Below are 22,822 nucleotides of genomic sequence, written 5' to 3'. Positions count from 1 at the left end.
ATAATTATAACCACAAAACAATTTTAGGAGAAAAGACATTGGGTTATACAATGTATGATGTGTTTCTCCGAGATTGGCCAGAAAATTTCTTTTAAAAGGGTGGGGTAAATTTGGTTTAAAAATATTAAGTTTATATTGTTCTGACACTCCGCCTCATACCTAAGGTAATCATCTACCCATACAGTATAATATGTATAGGGGTGTAATCTTTAACCACTAATAATGACATTATTTAATAAAATGTCTTACGACTTTTTTATGTATAGTACATCGATATATAATCAAAATTAGTTCAATTGGTTAAATATTATCTAATTCGTACGCGATCGTTATGAAGGTTTTGCGGATCTATTGCACCAAGAGGACCTTCGGCAGACTGTTAGACTGACTGTGTCGCCACGCTGATAATACCAACCAACGTGGGCTAGAGCAGCAACAACGCCACGTTTTTGTTGCTGGGTTGTGACGGCGGTGCGGTGACTACAGCGTACAACCGAACGTAATTCAGACGGCGGTGTCATCGACAGAGTCGGAAGAAATGCTCTACGCCGATAACTATGACATGCATCAGCATCAGCATCCACAATCACAATAGCAGAAACAAGACTGGAATCATGATCTGGATCAGACTCAAGACCAAGACTTAGACCATGATCACGATTGGGATCTAGAACAAGAAGAGTATGACGATGACAATCAACAAGTGGACGAGTCAGAAGATCGACTGTCGCTAAACGACTGTAAGTATGTGATGGAAATGCTGCCCACGTCCGTGAAGCCGGCGCTGGACCAGGTCACAGCCTACAGGGCTGCTCGTGTACGACGACGACGAGCACTTGTTCATTCTGTGGATGCGCAAGCGACCGACCAGGTAGACGTGACGAGAAGTTCGGCTGTAGGTCGAGCTGCACGTGTCTAAGCTAGTGGGTACCGAACCAGGAAATCGAGGCATTTGATTCATCGAATCGCGAAGTAGCTGGCGGAAATGACGATGAAACCGTAAAACACAAAAAGCGCGAAAGCACCAAGCAGTACAACAGTTCCAAAAGAACCCGCTACATCGATGCCCCACCTGCTAAATTGTGTTCGACTGTACGTTGTAATAGATACAGCGCGCCGGTACCAGTGCTGTATAGTCGATGTAGCCAATGCGTCCTGGTCCGACTGCCCTTCACCGATTCATTTCGCTATCTTTTGAGTTATACGTCTGCAAACCCGCAATTCCCTTGCTGGTGCTACATACGGAATCGAATACATAAGCGTTTCAACTGATAGTCGATAAATTTGCCCGAAGTTCATCCGGTTCTCCTGTGAACGCGTGCCAAAAGTTGTTTCAAATTTTCAAACAAGTCCATTACACAATCATTAGTACTCCTATATTTATGCTAATTTTCTTTGATCGGGCACCAAGCTGTTTCAAATATGTCTAAATGTCTTTCGTGTGCTTTATAGCAACCGTTGGATTTCTCGTAATTTATTTGTCTTGCTAGCAACACCCTTTGGATTTAGCAAACCAATTAAAGTTATGTGCCGTAATGGAATCTTTTATTGCGTAGTTTAAATAATTAATATTATAAATTTTTTTAAATTCTATTAAAATTCTATTTTTTTTTGTTCATAATAACTTATAATATTATGTAAACCTACCTAGCGGCTAGCTATTTATGTATATTGGTTATACGCGATGCGCCTACATAATATATATTATATATATATAATATTTATTAATTATTATTTGTGTAAAATACAAATACAATAATCGAAATGAGTAGATATATGAATTACGACTCTCGAAAATAAAATATTTATTATAATATACTTCATTAGACGGTGGATACCAATGATACCATAATCTATCATAAATTATAATTTGTGAATAGGTACTAAAAAGTATGTATCACGTATATGAATACACGCACAAATAAAGGGGAGTGATCTTCCCAATGTTTTAGATAATAGGTATATGTAATACTAACATTCAATTATTTAAAATTATAACACAGATATACCATTTAATATTTATGAAATATTTTTTTGATGACTCTTTTAGAAATAAATGTGTAATAATATGTATATATTGTATACACAGGTTTTACATTTAATATTTGTTCTTTACCTCGATCAATTTATTCATCTTAAATTCTAAAGAATATTCTAAGTTATTCTAAAAGTATTATTACCAAGTAATTTTACAATAATATTAACTACTTTTTTTTTTAGTGAACAACTTTTTAAACAGAAAATTTTATCTAACATTATGTGCCATGTGTAACATCCATTTTCCAATATCAAATTTTAGAGAAATCTAACCTTAATTTTATTGCATTAGACCCTAATAATTAGGGAAACATTGTAAATTTAGGAATTAATAGTTTCATGTTATATAAAAATGTTTGAAATTTAAATAAAAACAAAATACAAAGTTAGTATAGGTTTATTTAGGTTTTTAATGTTAATATTTATGTAGGTAGTATGTTTAACAAAATAAAATTCTTTATATAATAATGATTATTTTTTTATGAAATAATATTAACTTTTAGATAACAATTAAAACACATATTGGTTACTAACATTTTCATCTTAACATTCACATTCACATTCAAATTCACAGTCTTCATCATCATCATCAGCGCATTCAAATATATTTTCTCTGACTTTAGCAAAGGGATAAGGAGGTGGAAATGCGTTGAAAAACATAGATTCTTTTAGCTGAAAAAAAAATTAAAATATGATTACTTGTACAATTTGATATCTACTTTTATTCAAATACTAATTAAATATTTATTAACATGTTGATGATGCAACATTAAAATATAAGTGTAAATGTTTATTCTTAAATATTAGTAGTATCACATAATATTATGCCTGAAATATACATTATTAATTTAATAAAATGGATAAATTTTATATTCATTTCACGATTAAATTAAAATTGAACAAGCCTCACATAGCTAAAACGTACTTTGTATAACCCCCTTTACAAATCTATTTTTTTCCTTTACCAGTATAAAATTAAACATGGTATTCACAATTTGCTTAGAATCTAACATTGTTAGGATAGTACTCATTGAATGAATGTTGAAATGTCTAATAAATTTTTTGATTAAAGTCCATATTATAATAGGCCATTTTATGGGTAATAAATAATTTAAAAAACTGGATAAATTTAATAATTTAAATGAAATGGTAAATAAAAGAGAAATCATAGCTTATGATACTGAAGTAATTAATTTAAAAAAATCATTCGGTCAAAGATGTATGCACTACCTTGATCATACTTATTTTAATTCTATGCCTGTTATTGTATATATAAAAAAAACTATCTATAAATATTCTAATGTCAAAATGTCAGTTATTAAATAGATATTTATGTCTCTAGATTATTAGTGTGGATCTATTAATGAGTAATTCAGATCTAATTTTATTTTATTTGTTCTTATATTAATTTTTAATATATTATGAAACAGTTAACGCTTTACTTTCAAGACAATCAATGCTTATAGAAGAATGAAGATAGATCATTTTAATCAATCTATGAAAATAATTGAGATGAAATAAATAAAAATATATACATAGATAATAGATTAGTGAAATTGTAACCTTTGGGTTTTTGTGTATTCTTCAACAACAAAAACATATACCTAGATTTTTTTTTTGTAGGCTTCATTTTTTAATTTTTATAGTAGTTGTGACGATCATTTTATTGATAACTTTTAATTATATATAGATAGAACTGCAGTTAGAATTTCTAGGTCTCAACAGATTAGAATTTTTAATTTATGACTGTAAGCAGTGGTGCAATTATCGAGAGTGTTGGGTGTGCAATTCACAGGGGTCCCTAGATTAAAAATCTTATGTAGGTACGATATTCCTATACTATAATCTATAATATACACATATTATAATATTTATTTTAATATAATACTTCAATAATTATGTTTTTACTTTTTTGAATTTAGAGAATAATTCAAATTACGAGTATCTATGTGAGAAAGCAGTTAAGTGTATTGTAATACAGAATAGGTGCTGAAATGCAGGTATAGAGTATACACAATATTTGAAAATTTAAAACTTCTTTTATTATTATACATAATTATGTTGATGTGTGTACTGTGTAGTGTATAAGTCATGACTCGTGATAATATTATGTGTCTGACGATAATAAGACATAAAAAAACTAATATCTATCTATCTACAGAATTTTTGTATTACTATCTAATAATAATGAATTGGATACAAACAAAATCATTAATGACTGCTGCCATAAAAACAAGAAGAGTTAATTTTTATGTTTGATTTTATAAAAAAAAAAAAATTTAACTAATTAAAATTAATCATATTAACTATGACATGTAAGGAAATAATATTTTTTAAAGATATAATAAGGTGTGACTGTTTTTCATTTTTATTATTAGGTAAAGGCTCCAGTCTGAAAATTTTCACATAGGCGATAGGGCAGTAAGTTTTAATATTTAGTGCTATAATACAATGTATAGTGTTCATTTTGCAGGGTTTCACCATATTCAATCCACTTTATGATAATTAAAGCGTTATATATTAGTTATAAATATATATTTATCATATTATATACTAAATAGTTGGTAGGTACTACATTAGCTTGTACTAGTTGTACTGCCTTGTAGACTGAAGTTTATACTATATGTCTTATTAGGTACTATTTTAATATTTTATGGTATCGATAAATAACAATTTTAAAATACTGCAATATCATGTAAACTACAGTTTTAGGTTTTTATCCTATCACTTATACAAGAAGAAATTGTCTAAAATATTTAAGTTTGACTTACAACTATTATAGAACCAATCAATGAAACTAAACCAAACAAGAAAATTTTATTGTAAGATTTGTTTCTTTTTGCATTTTGTTCTTTCCAATTACCATATGGCAATTGCATATCATCCATAGTCAGTATTTTGTAATGTATTGGAGGACAAAAACATTCATAGACTGGTTGTTTCTGTTTGGGTTCATCTTGTTTTATGTCCTTTTTGCCATGTAAATGAAGCACTATGTAAATGTAAAAAAAATATTGTAAATTATAATATATTAGTAAAGTGATCACTACCTTTTGATATCTGTCTACATAGAAATATACCAAGATGACAAATTATTCACACAGAATTACATTTTTCATTTTTTATTTATCCAAAGCTGAAAGATTTATTTCTTACCATTAGAATTCTGTACCATGTTAGGTTGTCTATATAATTTCGATTGCGCCAAGATCAATTTACGAAACATAATTTTAAACTTTTAATTTTCAATTATACAGTATTAGTATACAGTACCGATATTGGATAAACTAATTTATTTTGATATTATACAATACGTATTTTTATACTTGACTTTGAAAATGTATGAATTACCATATAGCGCAATAAAACTGAAATGTTAGAATTTATGTTAACGTGGGTAGTTGAGGGCTTGAGGTATATAAACACTAAACAGTAAACACTATAAACGAGACGTAAATGACTTGGCAAAATAATAAAATTAATAAATAATGTACATATATTATAATTATAAATATTAATATAGATTTTGACAGGGACATTACTAAAATATCTTAGCATCTACCACGGTTAAAAATATATATCATGGTATAAATGGTTAGAAAGAAACTCGCTTAATAAATAATAATAATATGATGATTATATATTGAGTATACCTAATTACTCTATGGTATACATCGAAATATAGAATATAATATATAGCTGAATTACCCGGCTTCACCTACGTAATACGTGTGTAGTTTTTCCTTTCTCTAAATGACATTCTTAAATCAACGCACATTGTTGTGTTTTAAAGAAGAAAAAAATGTATTTTACTTAGTTTAATAAAGTGCTAAATAGTACCTAGTAGCTGAATTATATATTATATAAAAAAAATGTATTAATAATAATAACTGTAAAAAATTATTCTAATGACTTATACACACATATTATTATTAAAAATGATTCTATAATTATAATTAAAATTTGTAACCGTAACCTTTAAATATAATTCCCCCTCACCCATCCCTCAGACAAAAATATTTGAAAGAACCACGATTAAAAAAGATATCTTTAATCGTGGAAAGAACTCAGTGAAAAAAAATGTTAAATAGCGTCGCCACAAAATTGGAACTTAAAAAAGGCACGTTCTTTTATACATAAAAGGATTATTATCATTATTATAATTATAAATAATCAATTATATTATGTACAATTTTAAATTTACTAATCTGTGAATTGTGATTGAAAAAAACTGTGTTATTGTTCTAAGATTTAAAGAAGAGCTGAAATTAAAAAAATATTATATTTACGTATATAAATATATTACCTACTTCTATTTTCTTTAATAATTGTTTTCTGTTTGTCGTGCGCGTAGTTGAACAAACATCTTCAAAGTATTTTTATTTTTAATCTCAAATAGTATACGACAGGTACATCTGGTTACGAAAGTGTGCGTCAATCGTGTACGGAGTGGGTGCACGCATTGAAAAAATTGAAAAAAGGTGCCGATAGAGAGCACTGCTATTATCGTTTATGACCGAAATCCCCAAATCTTAAATAGCTATTGCCACTTGGGCACTTGGCACATTTTAGTTCACAACGGGTTACATCTTACGTTCTTATAGGACTGAGGACTGATACTATATTATTATAGTGTATAGAATGTCTGCTCGACAAGACGTGACAAATTATTTAAAAAAAATATACTACTGTTATAACATTATCAATTATCATCTTAACTGATTTGACATTTTTGACAAAATGGAAGTGTCAATCATGTATGTCTAGCCTAAACGCAACTACTATTACAAGTTGTAATTTACAACTCTGAAGCAAATCTGACTGTTACAAAAAATATTATTATATTAAGTAATTGATTTTACTAATTCTTTATCGTAGAATTTAAACACTCGTGTGCTATATTGCTGTGGAGCGACGAGGAACCTATTTAGTATTTACCTGTGTTTACGTAGTGTGCTACATAGTATATAATGTATATATATATATATATATAATGTATATATATATATATATATAATGTATATATATATATATATAATGTATATATATATATATATATAATGTATATATATATATATATATATTTAGTATCTACAACTGTAAACTGAGTAACTACTGAGCAATATTAGATATCAGACCTGTTATCACTTATCAATGGAGGAGGATTATAATAATTGATAATGCAATGATCGTATTATTCTAATATTATTATTATGTTTATTCAATTTTTTATAATAAATGACAATTCCGCTGTTCGCGAAGTTGGAATACATTCGGCTAATTGAAATCGAATCAAACATTTTGTTCCACAATTAAATCGGCAACACAATATCTTCTGAACAATGAGCCCAAATATCGAAGTCGAAAATTTAGTGGAAAAATCAAGGTGAGCAATTTATTATTATTGTGTTATAATTTCTAATGTTCAATCGGTTTCATTTCGTTTTTTCACGTCTTGAGTATTTATGTTAACAAAATACATGACAACACTTGTGGTTAAATGGGATTTGATGTATTTCGTTTGCAAGGAATTACGTAGATGTAAGATTGGATGTATATAAGTGTCACATATTTTCATTGTATTAATATGTTAATTATTTTAGTTATTACACTTAAAATATATTTTTTTTAAATGTTTACCATTAAGCTAATAAACTGCAATGTATAATTATAAAAATATAATGGTTATAATTTTTAGGTTTCCAAAAACTGTAAATGAAACACTAGGAATAATTGCTTATTTTCCATTTGGACTTATACTAGTTGTTTTGAGAGTTTTTATTGCAATAAATGCATTACTCTTAACAGTTATTTTGAGCAATTACCCAAATATCCGCAGGTAAATTATATTTATAAATCGGCTGTATATTATTATGAGTGTGTACTAATAAATAAGGTTTACGTTTACAGGCCACTTTTAAAAATTATGTCTGGTGTTCTTGGACTAATTGTAGTTGAAAAAGAAAACTCTTCATTTAAGAATAGCAGAGTGTTGGTTTCAAATTATTTGTCATTGTTTGATCATATTGCGTTGCATTTGGTAACGGGATGTTTTACTGTATGTATATAATTTATTATCAATTGTAATTTTTCATAATTTGTTATATTTATTATTTTTATTTCAACTTTTCAGCCAACAAATTTATTCAGTACACCTGTAGCATTGTATTTTGGGCTGATATCTACATTGACTAATGACAATGTTACATCAGAGATGACTGTATTGAAACAATTTTTAGTTAACAACAATAAAAAGTCGTTGCTCTTGTTTCCAGAAGGAGCTTCTACTAATGGAAAATATGCTTTACTTAAGTAAATATTAAAGTGTTATTTATTTTTAGATACTTATAAAATTATGATTATTTTTTTTTATCAAAACATTAGATTTTCGAATGTACCAGCTTTAATAAGTGACAATTTACAACCAGTAGTTTTAACAGTTACTCGACCATCATTTGTTAATATTAATCTATCAGTTCTTGGATCAAAAAATATTTCAGAAATATTTTGGTTTTTTTTTGTTCCATTTACTAAATTTGAGTACAAGTAAGTGAATTTTCAACTGTTATAATTAGCATGTACGTAATTTAATATTCAAATTCAAATTATTTTAAAAATAACAACAGACTTCTTGAAGTGATTCAAAGATCCAATGACGAATCTAATGAAACTTTAATGTCCAGGGTGGAAAAAGCTATTTCACAAGAACTCAACATATCTACTTCAAATATTACTAAGAATGATAAAGTATGATAGAAAAAAATTTGAAATCTTAGTATGGAATAATATTATTTTATTCTATGTACTAAAATTAATATCAGCTGCTACCTTGATTAAATAATTCAATTTTAATTTTAGGATGAATATAAAAAAAAATATTTCTTGGAGTTGGCAGAAAAAGCTAAAAAGCATAATAAACATGCAATTCTGGAGAATTTTGAAGAAGATCCAGAAATATTAAGAATGGCTGCACAAGTTACTGATGTTCTTCCATATGTTCCTAAAAATGTCATTGTTGCCAATTTAAGTAAGTTAACCAATAAACTTATACTTATAAAATTAATATGATTTTATATTTACTTATTTCTAATATAAATTATTTTAAAAAGGTCATTAATCAAGTTTATGCATATGCTTATCAATCTTTCCCAGTTATATTTCATTTTAAATAACATGTAAATTTACTTCAAGGTTGACAGAATATAATATTTGAAATTTTATTTTGCATATTTTGAGGTTTATGTCATTACTATTCTGTTCAAGAGCATTCAATTTTTTTAAATTATTGCTTGTAGCAGTTTATAAAAGAAGGTATCAATAATTTAAATGTCTATCAAGTTCAGAATTGTATTGAAACTTAAAATACTAATATATCTACATTTAAAAAATATTATCATTTTTTAAATGTTTAAACGATAAAAATATTAGTTAATTTGCAAGTCCAATAAAAACATTTATAAAAAATGCATGAACAAAAAAAGTATTAATATTTTATTCATTTCACAATTGTGAATTTATAATATATAATTTATTTATAGTTTCTGACAATAATAGTATAGTTGAAGTATAATATACATAGAAATATGTTAAATTAAAATTGTGAAAAAAATAATAATAATAACCAAATGGGGAAATTACCAAAAAAAGTTGATTTTATTGAAATCAGAATGATTGAAAATGTTTTTACATATAATATTTTATTATCTTTCTATCACACACCCATCAAAAGAACATGAAGCATTTGCTGCAAAATCCAAGCTCTAATAATAATATTACTAATTATGTGCATTATAATATTGTGTGTTAATTTCAGTAAACGTCAGCTAGTAAGGTGGGGGGAAATTTGGCCTCATTATTGTCAGTCAGTATGCACAAAAAGTGATTATTTTCTTTTGAAACTGGTTATAGGATGGTATTAAGTTTTATTTATAAAATAGATTTTTTTCTTATTCATACATTTTTAAGATCATTTACATAAATGAAGATTTACATAAAAATGTTTAAACATGTTTTATTTCACGAATTTATGTGTCATTATTATACAATTATATTATTATATTATAATTTCATTCAATGGTTATTTTTTATTACACAGAGCGAACAAGATGTGTTGATATAACAATTACTAATATACTTGATGGTACTATTAAGTTTACTCCATTGCCACAGTCTTCCAAAGTACCAAAAACAACGGTAATATGTCATATTATATAAATTATAAATTAATTTAATTTTACTTAATACTCCACTGGTCCACTCCATAATTTATATAATAGGTGATTTTATTCTAAGAATACTAAAAATATAAAAAAAATAGTGATTTTGGCATTTTATCTATGTTAAGAGAACGCCACAACCACATTTATTGTCTCTGTCAAAATTATTGGTACGTAACTACCAAAGTTAGACCCAGCAGTTGTTTAGCTCCATTAGTTTAAAAGCTAGAGTGAATCGACCTATTATGAAACTTAATGGTAAGAATATTATCTATATTGATTTTTTATTCTAGTTCAATTTTTTTAGCAAGTTATGCGTGTACAATATAGTATAAATTAAAAATGCATGTAACTCACTTAAAAACTGAATAATTATAAAAAACTTACATACAAACACAGATAATGTGTCGATTCACTCTAATTTTTAAACTAACAGAGCTAAACGTAATCTGCTGAGTGTACATTTGCTATGTTACGCAATTGTAAGACGGATACAACACATGCGAGTATTGCTTCCTCTTAAGGAAGGCCCAGACAGTGAAAACTAGTAGTGCGCTAACATTATTTATTTCATAAAAAGTAAACATTATCATTGACCAATTTTAAATTTTTACTGCAAGTTATTTAGGTCATGAATTTGAAAACAAATTAAGTTTCACACTTCGATCATATTTTATAGTTTGTTTAGTAGCCTTGTACTTTTATAATGTTTTCAATGATTAATGATTTTTTTGGTAAATTTTTATAGTCCAAAAAAACGGAACCCAATAATTTTGGGGTTGGATCATTTATGGAAAGGAAAGCAAAATTAATTGATGAAGCCCGCCAACGGTACATTAATAAACACGGACTTCATCATTTAGTCTAGTGACTTGCACCTGTGTGTAGGTGATGGCTAAAGAAGGACAACGGCGTACTTCATTTTTATTGTGAACATTTCCCAATTTAATTAATTTGAACACTCTTTGTTTATATTTTTTTTTAAATTTATTTTTATGGAAATGGAGCAGGTACTTATTGGATATTATAAAACGCGTTTATCCTTTGTACGAATGTTAACACAACTCTTATTAAATAAATTACTTTAGACAATATTTATATATTGTATTATTACCTACAGACTTTTTGTTGTATTTCTACTTCTTACGTGAAAAACATTATTGTCATTCGATTGTATTCTTAACGTGTTCATACATGATACGTGTATAAATGCTAAATAGAACACGTATGCAGATCAAGTAGTCTTGTTTTATGATATATTTGTATATCGATTTATTATTATAGGTAATCATTTTTATTTTTTTTTATATAAGTATGCATATTATATTTATCTAATAATATTATGTTTATGGTTATAAGATTATTAACAACTTGTATTACGATATTTTGAAATTATAAACAATATACACGTTGATTCGAGCTTTACAAATGTTTTATTTTATTATATATATTAAGGCATACAAAGGGAGTGTGTGTTTAATGTCAGTAAAACTAATTCAGTAAGCCTTCAAAATGGATAAAAAACAAAAACGACAGTGCAGAGGAATAGTATAGTGACCATAAGTGTTCGAAAGGAATAAACACGAGATAGTATCGAAAAAACAATAATGGATAATTAATATATTACTACATATAGTATATATGTTTATGATATATATATATATATACATATAGCATGTACTATGATACATACAATTTGTAAAATTTTTTTTTATTGCTCTGGATACAAATATTTAATAATAATAATAATTAATTTTGATATAATATTTAATCCCCTATTTACATTAACATGAGGTAATTATAATGAAAAACAAACAATAATAAATAATAATTTACATTATTATCGGAAAAATATTATATTACAGAGAGAACCTAACAAAACATTCTTAGTTGGAAGTGTCAATAACATTTACTATTTAGACGAAACAAAAATTATTTTTTAAGGCACCTTATAATTATTAGACAAAGCTAGAATGCACTTACCCGAGATTATAATAATAGTAACAGTAGGTAGTAATTTTTTTTACCAAAATAAGTTCTTTTATCATGGATTCAACATTGGTAATAAATCAATTTTTGTTAATAGCGTTATCGAAATAAATTGTGAGATTTAAAAATATTTATCACGATAAGCAAATATTGTTGAAGTCCTTATCAATTCCATTGATATTATAAGTATTTTAGAACTTTCTTAATACCAATTAGTCTGGTAGATACATGATTCACCCAGTAAAATGTTTACTAATGCTTGTTGTATCAAGTTGTAGAATTTTATGAAAACTGAGATTATTGTTGTATTACAAATAAGCCACTGCATTGTTCTTAAGGTCTAGTAGTATCAAAAAAGATCGTGTTGCAAAATGTACAACAGTTGGAAATTGTCTAGATAAAAAAATTAAACTATTGCGATCATTTAATCTTTTTTTTTTAAAGAAAAAGAAAAAAGAAAGACAAGAATAAATGATGTTTATACAGTCTCTTACTTATTGAGCATACATATTTTGCGTACAAGTGACTAACTTTTTATATATTTCATTACATCCATACGAAAAAAAACTATTTGGAGTAAACTAGACCTTAAATATTGTTTATGAATATAATCGTTGACATATTCGATACAAGTAACATATTTATACATGAGAAGATATGTTGTCTTTGTATGTTCTATACATACAGTGGCATTAAGTTTCAATGTTAAAACAAACAAAAAATGTATTATTCAAAACTTGAATAGTAGATTATTATAAATAAAAAACATAATATACATACAATATTATAGTCATTAAGTATTAATTATAGTCTCGGTTGGTACCAAACGATTCGACCAGCTAAACAACCAGATACGAGCAAAGGATGGACTGGTGAGAATTTGGTACAGAGTACAATGTTAGAATGAGAAACGTTTGTACCAATCTCATGAAGTTTTACACCTGGCAGTTTTGGAAGCAAAGTAGATAATTCATCACAGTTGGGCGAAAATGATAATAGTCTTACTCCATGACTGAAGGGTGAACATATTATACGCCCATCGCTAGAATAACAAAGTTCTTTGATGTACCCTCTACCCACATTTGCCTCTTCAATAAAATGTGTAAGACGATTAAAATTTTTGTGTATTTTATGATTAAGGGGCACTTGAAATCTATTCATACAATTCAGAACATAGTTGTTACGACGTTGCCTATTGCCAATAAACACCACTGCATCTGTACCAGTTCCTACTTCTACCGTACTACGTCTACTTGGTCGAGTGATATCAATTCTAGAATTTGGGGATAGATAACCACGCATTCTGATATCAGGCACACGATTGCCATTCCGGTTAAATAATACTGTGACTAATCGCTCTGAAGCGGTATCATCATCTGCTATCATTTCCTCCATGTCGTCTTGGTCTTGATCTTGTAATCCAGTTGCACTACGTACGATCCGTACACCAGAATATGTTCCTAATATTCGCTCTCGTCCTTCTAAAATATCATTTTTAAATATTAATTATTAAGTAACACATAACATCAGTATTAAGAGTAGAATATTATAAAAAATTAAAAAACACTTTGTTGTCTCAGAATATTATCCTAATTACAGAATTTTATCGTAATAACTATTTTAATGTTTTAATGTTTCAATATCCAAATGTGAGAAATAGTAAAATTGAAAGAATATTATGCAATTTCTTACTTTTAAAACCTTTAAACACATATCATGTTTATTTAAGGACTTTATTTGTAAAAATTAGAAAAATTATAGAAAAATTTAAAAAAAAAGTAAAGTATATTACTTTCAATAATATTCTGAAATAAGAAATAGTTTTACAAAACTAATCTATAATCTGTTCAGGTTAAGAGTGTATCACTCTCATACATGTTAACTGAGCTGCTACCTGCCAGACATGCATGGATATGATCAATATAATTCACTCTTAATCTGAATAAATTATAAAAGTAAGTACTAGTTTAATATTGCTCGATTAAACATTGGTGAGGGAAATAATTTTAATTTATCAAAATTACATAACATATTATCGTGCTAACCAAAAAATACTTTATATACCTATACAGAAATTTCATAAATTACTTTTTAATTATTGATTATCATTGTCTTTTGGAGGAGTAAAAATCTTTAACTTTAATATAATTTAGATTGCAAGGTGAATTTAATTGCTACTTTGAGGGTGTCAAAGAAAAATGTACAATACTTTTCTTAATAATTGGTAAAAAAAAATAATGAAAAGTAACCACTTTACAGCACAGTAAGTGTCGAATAATTAATAAATCTTATTATTGAGTAAGTTATGGTAATGTAGGTGTTTTATTTAATTCAGTTATAAATAATTCTAAGCCAAGACTGTTTATATTAGTAGGTAAATGTAATAATAATATGTATTTGATATTGTCATTTAAGTAATTTATTTAACTAATATAAAAGGTTAGTTTAATTTAATATTTTTTTAAATTCTGAAAATATTGCATTTATTTTATTATTATAATAGTATAGGTACATTTATATTATTTAGTATTGTTATTAACTTTTGAATTAATATAGCCTTACTATAAAACAGTGTGAAAAGGTCCGTAATATAAATAGAAAATAGCTTTAACTTAATTTAAATATATTAAAAATATCCTTGTGTATATATAAAATATAATATTGTAAATAAAAGTTTCATTTCCTACAAATAATATTTTAGAATTACAAAAAATTATTGAAATTGCTATTCTTCATTTAAATATCTAATTTCATCCAAATTTCCATAGATTTTTTGGTTACAGTATGAGCTGTTTATGAGAAACCTTATTATATTTTCAAGCTTTATCAATAAATTATTGTTGCAGTTTTAGTAAACTAATAACTAATAAGTGTTTTTTAGGTTTTCAGTCATAAGTCATAACTTATGGGTAATGTGAATTGTAAAATTAACTAACTTAATTCTATTGAGCAATAAAAAATATTACTTAGTAAATATATTTAAATTTAATATTTAATAGTATAATATACATGCCTGATAAATATCTTAAACTTCTTATGCGATTACCACTATTGACATTCATCATTGCTTCCCATAAGTCAGCTTGGCGATTACCTCTAGTTGGTCCTAACACAGAAAATGGTATCATACTACTTATGCCAACATTTATGTCTCGAGGAATCACAACATGAGTGCGTCGATGTAGTCTTCCTTCCCTAAAAAATGGAAAGAAATGTACAGATCACTTTCAAAATGTATTTTTAATTGTTGATTACATTGGGTCATCAGCTAAAGAATGTTCCAATGAGTTTGCTTCTTCAGAACTCAGTTCTTCAGGTTCATTTTGTTGTTGTTTAGGAACAGCAAAGTCTTGTATATCATGTACACATGTCCATTCAGACTGTTCATCAGTGGTAACATTTCGACTTAATACATTCCAACCTTGTGGGTGTACCTAATAATAAAATGTTTTTTACTTAAATAATTTTGATATATATATATGAAAGTATTACCTGGATAGAAGATATTATTTCGGCATCATCATTTCTAGGAAAATCTACAATGAATTCAACACGGTTTCGTTTTCGAGTAAACATGTGTGTGTGTGCAGCTGCATTAGGAATGGTAGTTTTACTCAGTTGCATCAAACGATACATGTTTGGCTAAAAATAATATTTTAAGGTTTTTAACGTATTAATTACAATTCAAAATAAAATAAGATATATTTATATATCAAGCAAAGATATTTATAATATAAACCTCTAAAAACTAAAACATGACCTATAATAAAATAAAATTCTATATAATAACTAATGTGAAATAAAAACATTTAATTAAATTAAAAAAAAAAAAAATTAAAAATAATTTATATATTTTTTTTTAATTCGTTTAAATGACAGAAAATCTTTTTAGCAATAAACATTTTTAACTTAAAATATTAATAAAAATAAAATAAAGAATAATATTAAATAAGTTTTAATTGTATACTGACTTTTAAACAAATAAGTAATAGTTTTTGTAGAATTATTTATTGTAAAATAATATTATAAAAACAAATATATAAATGATAATACCAAATATAGTAATTTAGGTACATTATTAGAAGATAATTATAAAAAAAATTTTTTATCAAAGTAATTAATGGTACTGTAGTTGTTATAGTTTCAAGAAATAGAAATTCATTAAGAAAGTTTCTAGCCCATTATTACGAGGTTATTATTATTTCAAGATAAATTTTGTTTAAATAAAAATTGTTCTGCAATGCTTAATAAAAAAAAGGTGGGCAAATGGGTATTGCTCTGCTGTATAGTAGATCACTATAATGGATGTGTTAAATTTGAATGCAATGACAGGTATCATTGTTTACAAAAACAATTCTAAACGGAGTTGATTTGTCAATCTAGGATAATTAATAGGATATATTATATTATTACCTATATTTAAATTGTAATATATCGTTATTTTACTCGATTTCGTAAAAAAATTAAATTTTATACGATCATAAAATATTTCTATATTGACGCTAGAATTTTTTTTTACAGTTACTTCAAGGAAAACTTATTGATAACTTTGTGTAGAATTTTTTTATCTCTTAGGTATAAATCACAAAAAATTTATGAATTTTCAATATCAAAATTCCTTGTAAATTTTCGCGATTTTGATATATTTCGTAAACATTTGAATTTTAAATGTTTATAAACAAAAATTGTGACTAACGATTTTTGAATTTTTTATTACTACGATAAATACAACATATAATAAGCCTTGTATTAAATTTTAATGATTTTATGTAAAGCCAAATTTTTTTTATGGGCATTTCAAAAAAAAAAAAAAAAAACAGAAAAATCGAAAATTTCAATCATCTATAAATAGTTTAAAAAAGGTCAAAATATTTTGAAAATTTAATTATAAATAGAGAACGTTAATATAAACATTTGGTAAAAATTTAAAGTATTTACAATGATTTGTTTTCGAGTTACAGCAAAATAAAAAAAATCGATTTTGTTGAAAAGTGATTATACGTAAAAATTCCCGTTTTTTCGTCACTTTTTTAGGGTTTTTCCTAACGCTTTTGAAAACTACTGGAATTTTTTCCATCAACTAGATGAATTTTTCTTTACAAAGAGGGGCTGAAGTCAAAAATCAAAGCATTATTTCTACTCCAAATCGTGATGACACAAAAAAAAAAAAACATACATCATTGTAAAATCAATACATTCCTCACTTCGTTCAGAATCTAAAAACTTATAAAGTTATAAATAATAGATATTTGAAATATAAAAATTACTTTGAATCCTTGAATATCTGTACCAAGTGTCTCCAAGTCTAAATTGTTTATAAGTAATATGAAGCCACTTGTCGTGCAAACAATTAATTTGCTAGAATCAGGAAGAAGTTTAATACGCATAAGTCCATTAATGTGACATACAGAGTTATTGGGAACTCTCCCTTCTTCTGAGTAACTATATTGAAAACAAATAATAATTTTGTTAAATACAATAAATTCATGTTTATTATTATTAAGGTTAGGATGTTTATGACTTTTGCATATTTTTTCTTTTAGTCGTACACATTGCAAACCCAGTAAGAAATTTGGTTTGTATGACATAAAATCAGAAACATTTAATTTAATTTTACATATTTTTGCATATTAAGGGATTTTTAGAAATAAATGCATATTTCACCAAAAAATTGTAAATAAATGCATATATTGCCAAAAAAATAACTTAAATATATTATAAACATAAATATAAACCCATAGGTAGGCATTGTTAGTTTCACAACTAACAAAAACAAGAAAAACGTGTAGTTTATATTATTAACTTATCTTTATTAGTGATTTATCTTTACTATAACTCTACGCTTATTAATCAATACAATCATTTTTACGAACGATGATTGCAATAGTGTGATGATGCCGATAGGACATAATGACTTACATTATAAAATCTTTAGTTTAGTGTATGGTGTGCCATGGCCAGTGTTATTGAATTATATTAGTATATGCGTTTTATTTTCACTAAAAATATCAAAAGTTAAATGTTCCAATACTGCTTGACTACACAAATACATTTGAGTAAAAACAAAATTATATTTAAGCACCTATATTTTTAATTTCAAAAATCTCATATTTGTATATCTTAAATTTGTATTTAAGTTTAAAATTATTAAAATAGTTGTAAATTAATTAAGAATACATTTTGGATTAGTAGTAAACTAATTTTAAAAAGACACATTTTGATATTTATTGTGCATATTTACATGCATTTTTTAGTGTTTTTAAGGTCATAAACATTCTAACTCTAATTATTATGTTATTAATCACTTAAAATATTTTTACCTATTAATATCCCATGTATAAATTTGCCCATCAAATCCACTGGAAACAAGTAAATTGTCTTTTGCTGAATATTCAATACTTTTTACCCAATTGCAATGCCCTCTCAATACCCTTATATTGTCTTTAAGATTTCGAACATCCCATAATGCTATTGTTGTGTCATCACTACAAGTTGCAAACATACGAGAATCTAAAAACCTAAAATAAAGAATAGATAATAATAAAATATAATTTTAATAACTATTATCAAGTTTAAGAATTTTATAACACACATACAATTATATGTAATAAGATAAAAAATTAAATAAAATTAATATTATAAAACTATAAAAAAATGTCTTTAAATTCTAAAAATTGTACCAATTTTAACTACTATTTTGCGAAATAATATTTGTAAACTGTTTTTTAAAGAAATACACTAATTTATTAATATATTTTTATTAAAATATTGTGAAAAATAATATGTTATAAATGTAAAAATATAAAAGTGATAGTGAACATATACATTTGCTTAATATTTTATTTATAGATATAAGACAAATGTTGGTGATAGATAAAGTAAGTTTTAATTTTTAATTATATATCATGTCGTAAAACAAATAAATTATTACTTAAATGTAAAAAATTTAAATATTTATTATAGGACATGGGCTATGTTTCCCTCTAGTCAAAATGATATACATAACAGTGCTTTTCTTTTATTCAACTTAAATTTTATCTATAAAAAGAAAATTATAGATTTAAAAATAATTAAGTACTTACTTAATACAATTAACACAATCATTATGGGCTTTTTTTATTGATGTTATATACTTTTGAGTAACAGGATCAAATAACATAATGCTCTTCTTTTCGCATGCTGCTGCCAATATTTTCCTAGAAAATAAAGTGAATTATAATCAAATAACTTTTTTTTTTCAGTTTAAATCGACGACGTCGTGGGGACCCCTTACACATTATTTCCACGACGCCATCATTAAATAACTTATCTTTATTATGTATAAAACATTTAATATTTTAAAAAAGATCATAATTTGCAATTTTTATTCGTTTTTTTTCTAAGTTTCTATAAAGTCCTTGAATATTTTTATGTAAACATTTTATAGAAAATTATATTTTATAATAAACTGTATGACATTTTGGGCATTCAATTTATTTTAACTGAATTATTTTTGAAAATATTACTACGGCTAAAAATGTTTTAATCAAAGGTGAAGGTTATTATTGGTATTAGTCATTTGATGATAAATATATATATATAAATACCTTTACTATATATAATTGACCATGATCGGAAAGGTTATGAGTTTTTTTTTAGAATATTTAAATATTAGAGTAACATGTGTATTACCAACAAAAATTATAAAATTATTAATTCCAAATTTGGAAATTGAAAAAATGTTTTAAATTTATTTATCTAACAGTAATTATTCAATGATAATACAGAAATTGTTTGTAAACAGATCTACAGAAAATTAAATATTGAAAAAGAAAATAGACAATAGTACTAGTAGTATTTTCAACAAGATTTCAAATAAGATTTTTTGCAAGTTTTTATATATGTCGTCATCAAATTCAATCAAGACTTCTGACCACTTAACACCTAAAAGGCTAAAGTCTATCACTTGTGCATATTCATTATTATACACAGGTATATCTATAATCGTCAAAACAGTGAATCAAAACAAAAAGGACTGATACAATTAGTATAAAGCAATATATTGTAATAAAATTGATATATACAATTATGTACAACTAATTGGCCATAAACAAATAATAATTTTGTAAATATCTAAAAAAGTAAGAAGTAGAGGATAATGCTTACCCATCTGGGGAGAATTCCAAATTGAATATACCAGCCGGATTGGTGATGTCATTGTTTGAAACGTCGTATTCCCATTTAGCGATGGGATAAATGGATGTATACATCTCGCAATGTAAACGACTTTGATCGCCATACTTGGGTCGGAAGCCATACTCGCGATTACGCAAATACGTGTCACGGAAGTTAGAAGTACGTCTGCGTTTGACGCTCTGTAAACCATCCGGATCGTAATATGTCGTACTCATGACGGCGAAGACGACGAAGACAACGAGGCTGTTAATGCATACGATCAACGTACATGAAATCAAGCGTTATGCACGTAGGACAGACGAACCACCGCTAAGTGTGCTTATCACAACTTTTTAAAAGTCGCCGAAGACAAAAGTCAGTTCACGACTTATGACAAAGAGGAGAAAACTAAAAACAAACGATATCCTCGCAAAACGGTCGCGGTCCGGGGTTCGACGTTAAATTTTCATGTTGAGTGTATCAGCAGTATCGACTTTGCGCAATAGAAATCGAGAGTAGACCAGACTTGAGTAGTGGCTATCAACGAGAAAATAATAATATAACTTTTCGTTATCAACGGTGTACCGTGCCGTTATCAGTTTATCAAAACCGTGATCCGATGATGCGTGTCGTCGCCGCCCGTCACTCGTCAGTCGTCCACACTCCACATTACCATACCGCGATACTCTGTGGTCTGTAGTCCACGCCGCCGAAATCGAAAACAATCTCAGACGCGTGAAACGGAGACGATAATCGGATAAACGATATTATTAGATTAAGATTATCGAATTATTATTAGCCACTATGCGATTAACGAATTGCGGTCAACACGCTCGCAAAATGTATACAAACAACAACGGCGAAATATCACGCGAAACACGCGCCGATTCGTCGACGTTTAAGCACGTTCGTCGGCGGGTCGATTCGACGCTGTCATGCCGATTGGAGGTGGCGTGCGCCGTCCACTGTACCCACTACCCACCAAAACCGCGACGACGTACCGGTGGTCACCAGCCGCTGTACGCTGTTCCGTTTGATTCCCGTCGACAACAGCTGCTGCGACCGCGACTGCCGCCGAGTCGGTGAAAATACGCTTACGTAATACACGACGACGGCACGAGCCACGAGTCCGACAGACGCCAATAATACGCGATAGTCTTGCGCCGCGTCTCGACGTACCTACGACGACGATGATAATAATAATAATTGTATCTAATAACGCCCGTGATGAAGTCGTATTTTCGGGCACGACACGACGAATCGTCGGCAACCGATGTGACGATGTTACACCGTTGTCGTCGAATGTTTATCGTCCCAAACGTGTTCGAGTGACTACTGGTTTTGTCACGGATCGTCGAAAATAATATTACATATTATGTTATTGTCGCGTGCGCGTCGCGAACCGCAGAGCGAAACAAAAAACACTAAATTGGAAAGTGTTTCGAGCGTTTTCACCTTAGACGACGCCACGGTACTCGCCGGGGACTTTTTGCTATTACTATTCACACACGCTCGCCGTACTCTCGGCAGTTACGACTGCCATGTACGTGCGGTGTTATTAACAAATACTATTGTATTTAATATTTATAAATATTAATTATTTATTATTTTGTGGTCGCCGTAATGACAACGATAAATTCATTACTGCTAATCGGGCGTTGTCGTGTTAAACTTCAATTATTGTATTATTTATATTATTGTCGGCACGAGTGGGGGTTCCCGTTGATCGATCCGAATGATCCGATCGCCACGGCATCGATCGGAACAACAATAATAACCAATATAGGTATTAGCTAGGCACATACACGCCGTTGCACAACGTGTAAACAAAGTTTATAAATACAGAAACTATGATCGCGAGCTGTGTACACCGACTTCCAATGTCGACTTCGCCGTATTTATACATCCGACATCGAACAGCTTTGGCGCGGTAGCCTTTATTACCCGTAGCCGATCTCACACATTATATTTTAATATAGGTAGGTACTATTATTTTTTGCGTTTGTCTATTGCCCGGCTATCTACAGCTGTTGAGTAAGATTTAGTCGTTTGGTTTTTCTATTTATATTATTGACTACCTTTTGCAATACCTTCATAACGTAATTGTTATAATTGTATAGGACTAAACGAATACCAAAATATACTGTAAAATGATGGTTAATGAGTAATGTCAATAATGATAATAATAATAAATGGCATAAAAAAGAAGTCTAGAATTCTTGGGGGTATAAGGGTAATTATTTTAACGATTTAGTCCATATTATCGCAAACAGATTTCTGAGTTAAATTTATAAAAGTCTTTTTATAATGTGTTATGTGTGTATTGTATGTTCAATGTTGTATAATATACTCCTCCGGATCCTGAACCTCTTTAATTATGTCTTAATCCTTAGAAGCGGTTTATTAGAGCAGTAATAACGAATGAA

At 27.6% G+C, this 22,822-nt stretch overlaps 3 protein-coding genes across 5 annotated transcripts; 1 reads left to right on the top strand and 2 right to left on the bottom strand.

Annotated features, from left to right (window-relative positions):
• Window positions 1-2,420: 2,420 nt before the first annotated feature.
• On the bottom strand, window positions 2,421-6,522 carry LOC132920965 (uncharacterized). 3 transcript variants are annotated; one of them, XM_060983727.1, is made up of 3 exons: window positions 6,348-6,522; window positions 4,809-5,029; window positions 2,421-2,709 (listed from the first exon to the last, which is right to left on the bottom strand). In XM_060983727.1, coding segments are annotated over exons 1-3 (351 nt in total). In that variant the 5' UTR covers window positions 6,349-6,522; the 3' UTR covers window positions 2,421-2,580. The 3 variants fall into 3 exon arrangements, with proteins under 3 accessions (XP_060839710.1, XP_060839709.1, XP_060839711.1); XM_060983726.1 differs by lacking the exon at window positions 6,348-6,522 and adding an exon at window positions 5,194-5,515; XM_060983728.1 differs by lacking the exon at window positions 6,348-6,522 and adding an exon at window positions 5,369-5,512.
• Window positions 6,523-7,211: 689 nt separating this feature from the next.
• Window positions 7,212-11,682, top strand: LOC132919698 (lipid droplet-regulating VLDL assembly factor AUP1-like). Its single transcript, XM_060981479.1, has 9 exons — window positions 7,212-7,423; window positions 7,736-7,876; window positions 7,948-8,095; window positions 8,171-8,349; window positions 8,422-8,583; window positions 8,664-8,784; window positions 8,896-9,064; window positions 10,133-10,230; window positions 11,002-11,682. Exons 1-9 carry the CDS (start codon window positions 7,380-7,382, stop codon window positions 11,119-11,121), a joined length of 1,182 nt encoding a protein of 393 aa, XP_060837462.1. The 5' UTR covers window positions 7,212-7,379; the 3' UTR covers window positions 11,122-11,682.
• LOC132919697 (DDB1- and CUL4-associated factor 10) lies at window positions 11,668-21,788 on the bottom strand. The gene is made up of 8 exons (XM_060981477.1): window positions 20,388-21,788; window positions 19,325-19,438; window positions 18,563-18,760; window positions 17,510-17,684; window positions 15,735-15,884; window positions 15,498-15,676; window positions 15,256-15,437; window positions 11,668-13,723 (listed from the first exon to the last, which is right to left on the bottom strand). Exons 1-8 carry the CDS (start codon window positions 20,630-20,632, stop codon window positions 13,047-13,049), a joined length of 1,920 nt encoding a protein of 639 aa, XP_060837460.1. The 5' UTR covers window positions 20,633-21,788; the 3' UTR covers window positions 11,668-13,046.
• Between the last annotated feature and the right edge of the window lie 1,034 nt (window positions 21,789-22,822).

This window comes from Rhopalosiphum padi, chromosome 2, assembly GCF_020882245.1.
Source record: "Rhopalosiphum padi isolate XX-2018 chromosome 2, ASM2088224v1, whole genome shotgun sequence".
Taxonomy (NCBI): Eukaryota; Metazoa; Arthropoda; class Insecta; order Hemiptera; family Aphididae; genus Rhopalosiphum; species Rhopalosiphum padi.
The sequence above is the reverse complement of the archived record's forward strand: the minus strand, read 5'-3'. Positions and strand labels throughout refer to the sequence as shown.

What these genes read in the sequence shown, in the direction of transcription:
- LOC132920965 (XM_060983726.1), bottom strand. Translation starts at nt 5,263, where the DNA reads ATGTTTCGTAAATTGATCTTGGCGCAATCGAAATTATATAGACAACCT. An exon ending in CATGGTACAGAATTCTAATG is followed by an intron (nt 5,030 to 5,193) that starts GTAAGAAATAAA and finishes ACATTTACATAG; the next exon opens with TGCTTCATTTACATGGCAAA. An exon ending in TGATTGGTTCTATAATAGTT is followed by an intron (nt 2,710 to 4,808) that starts GTAAGTCAAACT and finishes TTTTTTTTTCAG; the next exon opens with CTAAAAGAATCTATGTTTTT.
- LOC132919698 (XM_060981479.1), top strand. Translation starts at nt 7,380, where the DNA reads ATGAGCCCAAATATCGAAGTCGAAAATTTAGTGGAAAAATCAAG. An exon ending in AATTTAGTGGAAAAATCAAG is followed by an intron (nt 7,424 to 7,735) that starts GTGAGCAATTTA and finishes TATAATTTTTAG; the next exon opens with GTTTCCAAAAACTGTAAATG. An exon ending in TGTCATTGTTGCCAATTTAA is followed by an intron (nt 9,065 to 10,132) that starts GTAAGTTAACCA and finishes TTTATTACACAG; the next exon opens with AGCGAACAAGATGTGTTGAT.
- LOC132919697 (XM_060981477.1), bottom strand. Translation starts at nt 20,632, where the DNA reads ATGAGTACGACATATTACGATCCGGATGGTTTACAGAGCGTCAAACGC. An exon ending in TTGGAATTCTCCCCAGATGG is followed by an intron (nt 19,439 to 20,387) that starts GTAAGCATTATC and finishes TTTATTTTCTAG; the next exon opens with GAAAATATTGGCAGCAGCAT. An exon ending in TCTTTAGCTGATGACCCAAT is followed by an intron (nt 15,438 to 15,497) that starts GTAATCAACAAT and finishes TCCATTTTTTAG; the next exon opens with GGAAGGAAGACTACATCGAC.